We start from the raw sequence: 12005 nt of genomic DNA, 5'->3' as shown, positions 1-12005 counted from the left end.
CACTGATAGCTGTGACAGCCATATCCTCAACAGATTTGTCTAGTCCCCTTTTAGAAGCAGTCCAGGTTGGTGGCCATCACTACACTTAGTGGAAGTGAATCCCATATAATTATGCACTGTGCGAAGTAGTCCTTCCTTTTATCTGTCCCAAATCTCCCACCACTCAGCTTCATTGGAAGCTATTATGTTGCCACCATTGCCACAAAGGAAGCAGCCACCATGTGTGTGGGCACCCGTGACGCCAAGCTGTGAACAGAATTCTTAAGAGAACGTACCTCTGGGAACTTTAGGAAGTTACTCTGCATCACCTCTGCACAATTTTGAAGCAATGAGTCAACAACCTATACAAGTTAGGTCAGGGCCAAGCAAGATGGTGACTTAAGGAGCGCCTCCAGCAACACCAGACAGGCCACTCAACAAGATCAGCCTTGGATGGCCTTCTCTCTGTCCCATCAGCCAGGACAGCTAGGCTAGTGAGGATGAGGGAGAGGGCCTTCTCTGTGGTGGCCCCCACTCTGTGGAACTCCCTCCCTAGGAAACTCCGCCATGCCCCCTCTTTAATGAGCTTCCGCCATGCATTGAAAACATGGTTGTTCAGGCAAGCATTTGGGTTGGGTTAGGGTAATTTTAGAAATGTGATGTTTTTAATGGTGAATTTTTATTGTTTTGAACTGTTTTTATTGTTGTACATCGCCCAGAGTGGCTGGGTGACCAGCCAGATGGGTGATTAATAAATTTAATTAATAAATAAAACGAATAAATAAATAAATAAATAAATAAATAAACTAACAAATAAGGAAAGCCACCACAATATTTGACCCAGTAGTCAGATTAAGTTAAAATGCAGAGCTAAAGTGAGAGCCCTCCAATAGGCAGGCAAGGGAGCGATAAATCTTTATCTCCAGCAGCCTTCCCCAATGGCTGGGCTGGCTAGGAAATAGGATAGTTGCAGCCCAGTACATTTGGAGGGTGCCAGGTGGGGAAAAGCTGATCTATAGCTTAGAAGTCTCATGCCCCAGTCTTACCTGCCCTTTTTTATTCACTCCAATAATTCCCGAGGTAGGTTCATGAGGCGCAGTTACAAAGATGGTGTCTGCACTAATACGGTTCATGTAGATGCACACTCCAGATTCCAAGTCATACATATGAACGTATCCGTATTTTGTAATCAGATAGATAACACCATGCTTTGTTCCAATCTACCAGACATCGAAGAAAAGGACACGGTTAAACTCTTAAAACTGAACAGACCAGAAATTTGTTTGCTAGCTACTAAGCATCTCATTAGGAGTGCAAGCTAACCCTACAGCAAAGCAGAAAGAACTTAACATGTGCAATTGAAGAGATTTCACCCGTTTCTTACACTTCCGATTAAAGAGCAAGTATTGTTTTAACCTCCTTCATGGATCACTGCCTTGTTGTGGAGAAGGGGCTTGCGTAACTCAGTGAAGCCATAAGCTATGCCGTGCAGGGCCACCCAAGACGGACAGGTCATGGCAGAGAGTTCTGACAAAATGTGGTCCACTGGAGAAGGAAATGGCAACCCACTCCAGTATTCCTGCCAAGAAAACCCCATGGAACATATCACAAGGCTAAAAGATATGACGCCAGAAAATGAGCCCCTCAGGTCGGAAGGTGTCCAGTATACTACTGGGGAAGAGCAGAGGGAATTTTCAAGTAGCACCAGAAAGAGTGAAGCAGCTGGGCCAAAGCTGAAAGGACACTCAGCTGTGGATGTGTCTGGTGGCGAAAAGAAAGTCCGATGCTGTAAAGAACAATATTGTTTAGGAACCTGGAATGTCAGATCAATGAATCAAGGTAAGCTGGAGGTGGTCAAATATGAGATGGCATGATTGAACATCGACATCTTGGGAATCAGCGAACTCAAATGGACAGGCATGGGCGAATTTAATTCAGGTGACCATCATATCTACTACTGTGGGCAAGAATCCCTTAGAAGAAATGGAGTAGCACTCATAGTCAACAAAAGGGTGGGAAAAGCAGTACTGCGGTACAATCTCAAAAATGATAAAATGATCTCAGTACGAATCCAAGGCAAACCATTCAACATCACAGTAATTCAAGTCTATGCCCCAACCACTGAGGCCGAAGAAGCTGAGGTTGATCGGTTCTAGGAAGACCTACAACACCTTCTAGAACTAACACCAAAAAAAGATGTCCTTTTCATCATAGGGGATTGGAATGCTAAAGTAGGAAGTCAAGAAATCACCGGGATAACAGGCAAGCATGGCCTTGGTGTACAAAATGAAGCAGGACAAAGGCTAATAGAGTTTTGCCAAGAGAACACGCTGATCATAGCAAGCACTCTTTTCCAACAGCACAAGAGACGACTCTACACATGGACATCACCAGATGGTCAATATTGAAATCAGATTGATTATGTACTTTGCAGCCAAAGATGAAGAAGCTCTATATGGTCAGTAAAAACAAGACCTGGAGCTGACTGTGGCTCAGATCATGAGCTTCTTACTGCAAAATTTCGGCTTAAGTTGAAGAACGTAGGGAAAACCACTAAACCATTCAGGTATGACCTAAATCATATCCCTTATGAATATACAGTGGAGGTGAGGAACAGATTTAAGGGATTAGACCTGATAGACAGAGTGCCTGAGGAACTATGGACAGAGGTCCGTAACATTGCTCAGGAGGCAGCAACTCAATCCATCCCAAAGAAAAAGAAATGCAAGAAAGCAAAGTGGCTGTCTGATGAGGCTTTACAAGTAGCTGAGGAAAGAAGGGAAGGAAAAAGCAAGGGGACAGGGGAAGATATACCCAACTGAATGCAGATTTCCAGAGAATAGCAAGGAGAGACAAGAAGGCCTTCCTAAATGAACAATGTAAAGAAATCGAGGAAAACAATAGAATGGGAAAGATGAGAGATCTTTTCAAGAAAATCGGAGATCTCAAGGGAACATTTTGTGCAAAGACGGGCATGATAAAGGACAAAGAAGGCAGGGACCTAACAGAAGCAGATGAGATTAAGAAGAGGTGGAAAGAATACACAGAAGAACTATACAGGAAAGATCTTAATGTCCCTGATAGCCATGATAGTGTGCTCACTGAACTTGAGCCGGACATCCTAGAAAGTGAAGTCAAGTGGGCCTTAGGAAACATTACTAACAACAAAGCTAGCGGAGATGACAGTATTCCAGCTGAGCTATTTAAAATCCTAAAAGATGATGCTGTTAAAGTGCTGCACTCAATATGCCAACACATTTGGAACACTCAACAGTGGCCACAAGACTGGAAAAGGTCAGTTTACATTCCAATTCCAAAGAAGGGCAATGCCAAAGAGTGTTCAAACTACCGTACAATTGCGCTCATTTCACATGCCAGCAAGGTGATGCTCAAAATCCTACAAGCTAGGCTTCAGCAGTATGTGAACCGAAAACTACCAGAAGTACAAGCTGGGTTTCGAAGAGGCAGAGGAACTAGAGATCAAATCGCCAACTTTCGCTGCATCATGGAGAAAGCAAGAGAATTCCAGAAAAACGTCTATTTCTGCTTCATTGACTATGCTAAAGCCTTTGATTGTGTGGATCACAACAAACTGTGGCAAATTCTTAAAGAGATGGGAGTACCAGACCACCTTACCTGTCTCCTGAGAAACCTGTAAGAGGGTCAAGAAGCAACAGTAAGAACAGGACATGGAACAACCGATTGGTTCAAAATTGGGAAAGGACTACTTTCTCTGTATATTGTCGCCCTGCTTATTTAACTTATATGCAGAGTACACCATGAGAAACTCCAGGTTGGATGAATCACAGGTCAGAATTAAGATTGCCAGGATAATTATCAACAACCTCAGATACGCAGATGATACCACCCTAATGGCAGAAAGCGAAGAGGATCTCAAGAGCCTCTTGTTGAGGATGAAGATGGAGAGTGCAAAAGCCGGTTTGAAACTCAACATTAAAAAAACTAAGATCATGGCATCTGGTCCCATCACTTCCTGGCATATAGAAGGGGAAGAAATGGAAGCAGTGACAGATTTTATTTTCTTGGGCTCCAAGATCACCACAGACGGTGACTGTAGCCATGAAATTCAAAGACGCTTGCTCCTTGGGAGGAAAGCTATGGCAAACCTAGACAGCACAGTAAGAAGCAGAGACATCACCTTGCCGACAAAGGTCCGTATAATCAAAGCTATGGTTTTCCCAGTAATAATGTATGGTTGTGAGAGCTGGACTATAAGGAAGGCTGAGCACCGAAGAATTTATGCTTTTGAACTGTGGTGCTGGAGAAGACTCTTACAAGTCCCCTGGACTGCAAGGAGGTCAAATCAGCCCATCCTAAAGGAAATCAACCGTGACTGCTCATTGGAAGGACAGATACTGAAGCTGAAGCTCAAATATTTTGGCCACCTAATGCAAAGCGAAAACCCCCTGGAAAAGACCCTGATGCTGGGAAAGATTGAAGGCAAACGGAGAAGGGGATGGCAGAGGATGAGATGGCTAGATAGCATCACCGATGCAATGAATATGAACTTCAGCACACTCCGGGAGAGAGCGGAGGACAGGAAGGCCTGGTGTGCTATGGTCCATGGGGTCACGAAGAGTTGGACACGACTTAACGACTGAACAACAACAACAAATTGTTTTAACATGAGAAGTTGAGCGCTGTTATGCCTAATGCAACAGTGGAACAGTCAGTAAAAAAAAAAAAAAGTGGGACACTCCTCTGGTTTAAGCCCTACCTGTGCAACAGAAGCCTTGGGAAAGACACTGTTTTTCAGCCCTAGCCCATCTTGCAGGGTGGAGTAGCAACTTCTTGCAAAACTATTGCAGACACAATGTAGAAGGCTGTCACACATCTAAAGTCCTTTCTACGTGAAGTTATTTGAGTGCTTATGAAGACTTCTATATTTTCACTTAGGAGGAGTGCTATATATTCTTAGCAATACAAAGCTATAAAGTATGTGTTATGGGAAGGAGAGCGAAGAGGCAAAACCAAGTAATGGTGGCTTGCTCAAGGCTAGCCAAGATGTTTAGGGTGGAGCCAAAATCTAAATCTATGACTCTTACCCACTGAACTGCATTAATCTTTAAGTTCATTAAATAACACCTAAAGACAAGACAAAATTTTATTACTTCAGAAAGGTGGATCCCAGCTCAATATTAGTTCTCAGATTTTTAGTGTAAGTATTAGGCAGTACCGATTTGTTCAAGAGGAGTGAAATCTCATGCCTAGCTCTGGGCTAGAATAAAACAGAATGGATAATATGCATCCACATATAAACAAGGAATGTAGGAACAACGTACAAACCAACATCATCAGCCCAATTAGTCTAGCGGGTAGACTTTGACCTGGTCCAATACACTTTTTAGGTGAGCAGAAAAGCACAATGCCTAAAATGGTGCCAGAATATGTACTGAAGAACTTGTACTGTATAATATGTCCAATACGTTTTAGCACACACCTTCTTCAGGGACAAAACTAGTCCGTCCAAAGAACTCGATGCAAAGCTTATTTTTTTTGACAGAAGAAGCTTTGCACCAAGCATTATTTTTTTTAAGTATTCCAAGGACTATTTTTGCTCCTGAAGAAGGCGTTTGCTGAAACATGCTGGACTTTTTATACCGTACAATAAAATGTTCCATATATTCCAGTACCGCTTTCAGACTTTGCCTCTTTTTCCTTTTCACCTGTGTCTGGCACTGCCCTCCTTTCTGTCTGCAGATACAGTTTTCAGCCACCAACCCACTGGGAGGTCTCCACCATTATCTGACCTCATGTTTTGAATTTAGACTAATTAGAAATAAGCAAACAAGCACACAACTGCTTATAATATAATATACTAACATATGAACACATAATGAACGTAATGGGTGTTAGTGATCTATTTGAAATAGATTGTTTTCATATGTATAATTATATAGTTCCAACAACAATGTGAATACAATTGTACATATATTGGAAGGTAACAGAAGCATCTGTATCACAGGTATATACATATAAATATTATAACTGATTCAAGGATCTCAAAGTCCATCCAAAAAGTCTTACAGGAATCCTGTGTAATCCTGTTTCGCATATGAGTTGCTTCTTCAGATAAATAATAACTGTAAAAATATTAAGATATAAGATCTATAGTCATATTTATATGCACACATATGCACACACATGTGTGTGCATGCATATGCACTTATGTACACACACAGTATTTAGTATATTTATATTCACATTGTTAGAATCATAGAATCATAGAATCATAGAATAGTAGGGTTGGAAGGGGCCTACAAGGCCATCGAGTCCAACCCCCTGCTCAATGCAGGAATCCAAGTCAGAGCATCCCTGACAAATGGCTGTCCAGCCTCGTCTTAAAGGCCTCCAGTGTGGGAGAGCCCACCACCTCCCCAGGTAATTGGTTCCATTGCCGTATTGCTCTGACACTCAGGAAGTTTTTCCTGATGTTCAGCCGGAATCTGGCTTCCTGTAACTTGAGCCCATTATTCCGTGTCCTGCACTCTGGGATGATCAAGAAGAGATCCTGGCCTTCTTCTCTGTGACAACCTTTCAAGTACTTGAAGAGTGCTATCATATCTCCCCTCAGTCTTCTCTTCTCAAGGCTAAACATGCCCAGTTCTTTCAGTCTCTCTTCATAGGGCTTTGTTTCCAGTCCCCTGATCATCTTTGTTGCCCTCCTTTGAACCCTCTCCAGCTTGTCTGCATCCTTCTTAAAGTGTGGTGCCCAGAACTGGACACAGTACTCCAGATGAGGCCTAACCAGTGCTGAGTAGAGGGGAACTAGTACTTCCCGGGATTTGGAAGCGATGCTTCTATTAATGCAGCCCAAAATAGCATTTGCCTTTTTTGCAGCCACATCACATTGTTGGCTCATATTCAGCTTGTGATCGACGACAATTCCAAGATCCTTCTCGCTCGTAGTGTGGTTGAGCCACGTATCCCCCATCTTGTAACTGTGCATTTGGTTTCTTTTTCCTAGGTGCAGAACTTGGCATTTGTCCCTATTAAATGCCATTCTGTTGTTTTCTGCCCAGCGCTCCAGCCTATCAAGATCACTTTGAATTTTGTTTCTGTCTTCCAAAGTATTAGCTATCCCACCCAATTTTGTGTCATCTGCAAATTTGATCAGCATTCCCTGCACCTCCTCCTCCAAGTCATTAATAAAAATGTTGAAGAGCACTGGGCCCAGGACTGAGCCCTGCGGTACCCCACTCGTTACCTCTCCCCAGTTGGAGAAGGTCCCATTGAGAAGCACTCTTTGAGTCCGATTCTGTAGCCAACTGTGGATCCACCGGATCGTTGTTTCATCTAGCCCACTTCGAGCTAGTTTGCTCATCAGGATATCATGGGGCACTTTGTCGAAAGCTTTGCTGAAGTCGAGGTATATGATGTCTACAGCATTCCCACGGTCCACAAGGGAGGTGTTGTTGTTGTTCAGTCGTGTCCGACTCTTCGGGACCGTTTTCAGTTATTATCATAATATGTACATGTACAAAAACATTATTCAAATAAACACAAACCTGCTTGTTAAGAATTGTTACCATAATCTTAACAAAAATCATTGACATTTTGAATTACATATTTTTTCCAATTGTGCAACCAAGCGAGTTATTTATGTTATTATTTGCCCATGTGGGTTATTGTATGTGGGAAAAACCTCTCGTACCATTCAAACTAGGATTATTGAACATCGGTCCAAATTAAGAAACTGCGTTTTGGATGCTCCCTTGGTGCAACATTTTGCAGAACGGGCTCATACGCATGAGGACTTTAAGTTCCTAGTTATACACAGAATTTATTCTCACAAACACAATTGGACAGATTATAATAACTTACTGCTATGTAAGGAGGTGGAGTGGATTTTCAAACTAGTGTCTGTGATCCCTAAAGGTTTGAATGTTTCTCTGGATCTGGCATCTTTTGTGTAATATATACAGGCATTTGTGTTGGCGATATTTTTCTGATGGCATATGAAGCCAGACACTATACCTTTAATAGTAACATGGATGACTTAGCCTTTTTTTCAACACTGGGTATTTAAAACCTGCTACGAATTGGTATGCTCACAGCTGCTGACTCAACTCATCAACTTTAGAGCAGGAGAAATTGTCTGCCTGTGGTCTGAGGTTTGTTTGGTTACTTTGTCTCATTTCAAAGAAATTTTTCAGTAATGTACCGATATTACATGCTTGAAGTGTTGTTCTTTCTTAGCTCTGGGAAGCTCTATGACATAAAATGCAAGCTATGCCAGCAGTTTAAGCAGCTTCTTCGAAAAACTATTACAACTGTGGCAGTGTTACAATACTGCCACAGCTTTTTTTGTTGAGTCTAAGGACAGTGAGTTGAAACAATTTCCTTGCTTATAAAGTACAGCCCCGCTTTTTTGTAAGTGATTTTTGATAAGATTATGGCAACAATTCTTAACAAGAATGTTTGTATTTATTTGAAATAATGTTTTTGTACATGTACATTTTGGGATAATAACTGACAACTAGTGTGCATATAAATACAACAAATACCGTGTGTACGTATGTGCATATGCATGCACACACAGGTGTGTGCCTGTGTGTGCATATGTGTGCATATATATGTTACTATAGATCTTAATATCTTTACAGTTATTATATGAAGCAACTCATATGCGAAACAGGATTACACCGGATTCCTGTAAGACTTTTTGGATGGACTTTGAGATCCTTGAATCAATTATACTATTTATATGTATATACCTGTGATACAGATGCTTCTGTTATCTTCCAATATATGTACAATTGTATTCACATTGTTTTCATATGTATAATTATATTGTTCCAACAACAATCTATTTCAGATGGATCACTAACACCCATTACGTTCATTGTGTGTTCATATTGTTAGTATATTATATTGTTATTACTTGACCTATTTACAGTTGTGTGCTTGTTTGCTTATTTCTAATTGGTTTTTACAACTGTGGCGCAGAGTAGTAGGCGGCAGTATTGCAACCGAAACTCTCCCCACGACCTTGAGTTTGATCCCAGCGGAAGCCGGGTGTCAGGTAGCTGGCCCAGGTCGACTCAGTCTTCCATCCTTCCGAGGTCGGTAAAATGAGTACCCAGCTTGCTGGGGGAAAGGTAGTCACGACTGGGGAAGGCAATGGCAAACCACCCCGCTACAGTCTGCCATGAAAACGCCAGCACAAGCGGCATCCCTCTAGGGGTCAGTAATGACCTGGTGCTTGCACAGGAGGAACCTTTCCTTTCCGTGTACTTTGAATTTAGACTAGAAATAGCAGCATAATTCGCAGCAGGACTCTGAGGGTGAGCAAATTTAAATGTGCTCAATTCAGCTTAATGATACCAAAGTACGACAGTACAGCAACTGTCCACTGTCACCACCACCACAGCATCAGATTGACCGACTGACTATAACCCCAACATTCACTGCAATGGACCCCAAGTAGTTGCATGTGTTCCAGTATTCTGCAGTAAATTTTAGGAACTGGTCTCACTTTGACAGCAGCAGTCTCATGTTTTTCAATGGCTGCTCCCAAGCTCTGGAACTCCCTGCTGAGAGAGGCTGGGTTGGCTCCCTCTCTGTTGTCCTTTTACCAGCAGGCAAAGATGTTTTTACTCAGGCAGGCCTTTGGAATGTAAACTGGTCTGTTGCTGAAGGGGGGGGGTTAATTGGTTAGGTGCTATTTCTTTCATTGTTGTGTTTTTAGTTGTGTTTTAAAATATATGTTTTTATGTTATGTTTTAATGAAGATTTTGATTTTAATTTGTATTACCGTTAGCCGCCCTGAGTGCCATTTTGGGTGGAAAGGCAGGATACAAATGACATATAAATAATCACACCATTGACAGTACTCTGTAACAAGCAGACAGACACCTGTCTAGAATACAATGGCTGCAAGAAACCAGAGCCAACATTCAGCTAAGAAGGAGAAGTTGTACTCTAGCTGTGGTCTCCAAGGGCTTGGTTGTACCCAGTGGGATCCGATCGTTCTTTGAAGACCAGGCCTCCACCTCTACCCCACATCTGTGCCATATCTTGATCTGCTTTCAGAAACCCCTTCAGTTTCTAGAGTAGCTTGCCATGTTGGTGCCTCTTCAGCAAAGAGGGGTTTTCACATACAAATGACATAAAAGTTCTCTGAATCCCATCTTAGCAGCATTATGATCTCACACAAATTGCATGAATCAGTAGCCTAGCTCAACTGTTGATTATTTTAAACAGGTCTGCGTACCAATGCAGTGCTTTGGAGAGCTCTAAGTTCTATATTGTCCAGGCCCTGATAGCCAGTAGAGGTCATGCACTACTATTGCTACACTCAGGTGCAGCCCTGATAGGTTACCAGAAGTTTAAAAACACCCCTGATTCATTACCTGCATTGCTACTGGGAAATCTGTCTGAGCCTCAGGAGGGAAAAACACATCAACAGCTTTCTTGACAAAGGGCTGGTTTCCAGCAGCAGGTTGGCCCACTTCAATTATATGCAGCTGAGAAGACACCACAGAATTATCAGCAATGGGTTACTCTGAAGCAGAAAAGCTTACTCAAAACCAGATGTTCCTCAGAATAGACAACTGCTCAAATAGTGCTATGGATTTTTCTTAGTTTGCACATAGTTTGAAACACTCAACTCCTTAAACATTCTACACTAGTTTGTTCCATAGCCTGAATGCATCACAAGGCTTGTACATCAAGTTACATTTACTGGCACTTTGATAATCCAATTTGAAATGGTTACTTCCATTGTTTGTCGAAACACATTAGGATGAGGTGCAGGATCATCACCAGGTGTTCCAACCCAAACCTTTAACTGTATATAAGACCTCCTTTTTTAATGTTTGTACAATGGCTTGCATCATTTGGCTACATTGGTGCAAGCTCTTAGTGCAAAAAGCTTTTGAGGAACTTCACTCCACTGGGGGTAGGGGGGAGTGTCAGCTCTTCACCTTCATCCAAGCTAACAGTCGCTTTTAGTCACAATGAGCAGCGTAAAGTTTTTACCTTGCCTCCTGCAGGGCTTCGCACAGCAAAACAGAATAGGGTGGAGGGCTTGGCGTTTGCTTCTATTTTGAACTCTGCAAAGGCTGCTGCGTGTCCCTCTATGGGTTGGGAAACTTTTCGATCCACTGAATACAGTTGCATGGCACCAACTACACGATTTTGCTGACAAAACAAACACTTGAACACTCAATGGCTATAGTGGTTAAGAGCATCATTAACACCAAGAACATAAAGATTCAGATTCTTAATTCATTCAGAGCCTCTTACCCTAGCTCCTGCCATAAGAGATTCCAACTACTAATTTGACAGAACAGATGCAGAAACATGCCACAGCTTATGGCTTCACCATATGTTCTATGAACAGTTGTGCCACTTGCCAGCTGTGATGAAGAAACATGTCATCTAATAGCCAGATTTCTTCAATCCACATGCTTCGATGCATACTTGAATCCCCTGCAATATTCCATAGCTTTCCTTACCTGGGCAGAGATTCCTATTAGAAGTAGCCACTTTTGATTTTCATCTGTTCTATAGTTGATGATTTGGCAGCCTGCAAGACTGGCATGTCTGTCAAACATCTTTTGTGGTAGAGAGTCTCCTTCCATACTCCAATGATAAACTGCCGTCTCCGTCACTAAGGCAACTGTATTCACAGATATCCATTTCCAAAAGATCACTTCCTCAGCCATCGTGTGTGCTTTCATTTTACTTTTCATCTCAATGTTAAAGATCTGGAGCGTTTTCCCCGCTGGTGTATAAGACAGAAAGACAAGGAGAATCACAGACCTCCAAAATATTAAGAAACAACTATCCCTGCAGCAATAGAAACATCTTCTTCTTCTTTTAATAAAATACAATTTAGAAAGGTTCCTAAGACTACAGCTGTCAAAGGCCTCATTTATACATGCAGAAGAAATGAGGTGCTAAAAAAAGGCATAGTACCACTTTCAATAGCAGCTGGGCAAAACCCTGTTTTTGAACGTTCCTCTAGCTGCAGATGAAAAATGGTACAGTCCATTTTA

The 12005-nt window shown here is 42.0% G+C and overlaps 1 protein-coding gene across 2 annotated transcripts in view; it reads right to left on the bottom strand.

The window, feature by feature from the left end:
- Positions 1 to 12005, bottom strand: part of CLTCL1 (clathrin heavy chain like 1) — a 58311-nt gene that overhangs the window by 32973 nt on the left and 13333 nt on the right. For both annotated transcript variants that reach the window (XM_084819550.1, XM_084819551.1), the window contains exons 3-6: positions 11463 to 11731; positions 10984 to 11145; positions 10356 to 10469; positions 1026 to 1199 (exon numbers count right to left, since the gene is read on the bottom strand). In XM_084819550.1, the coding sequence (XP_084675676.1) occupies positions 1026 to 1199; positions 10356 to 10469; positions 10984 to 11145; positions 11463 to 11731 (719 nt within the window). The remainder of the gene's footprint in view (positions 1 to 1025; positions 1200 to 10355; positions 10470 to 10983; positions 11146 to 11462; positions 11732 to 12005) is intronic.

Source organism: Heloderma suspectum, chromosome 13 (genome assembly GCF_057233095.1).
Source record: "Heloderma suspectum isolate Gila_16-S chromosome 13, 16-S_ref, whole genome shotgun sequence".
Classification (NCBI taxonomy): Eukaryota; Metazoa; Chordata; class Lepidosauria; order Squamata; family Helodermatidae; genus Heloderma; species Heloderma suspectum.
This window is presented reverse-complemented; position numbering and strand designations above follow the sequence as displayed.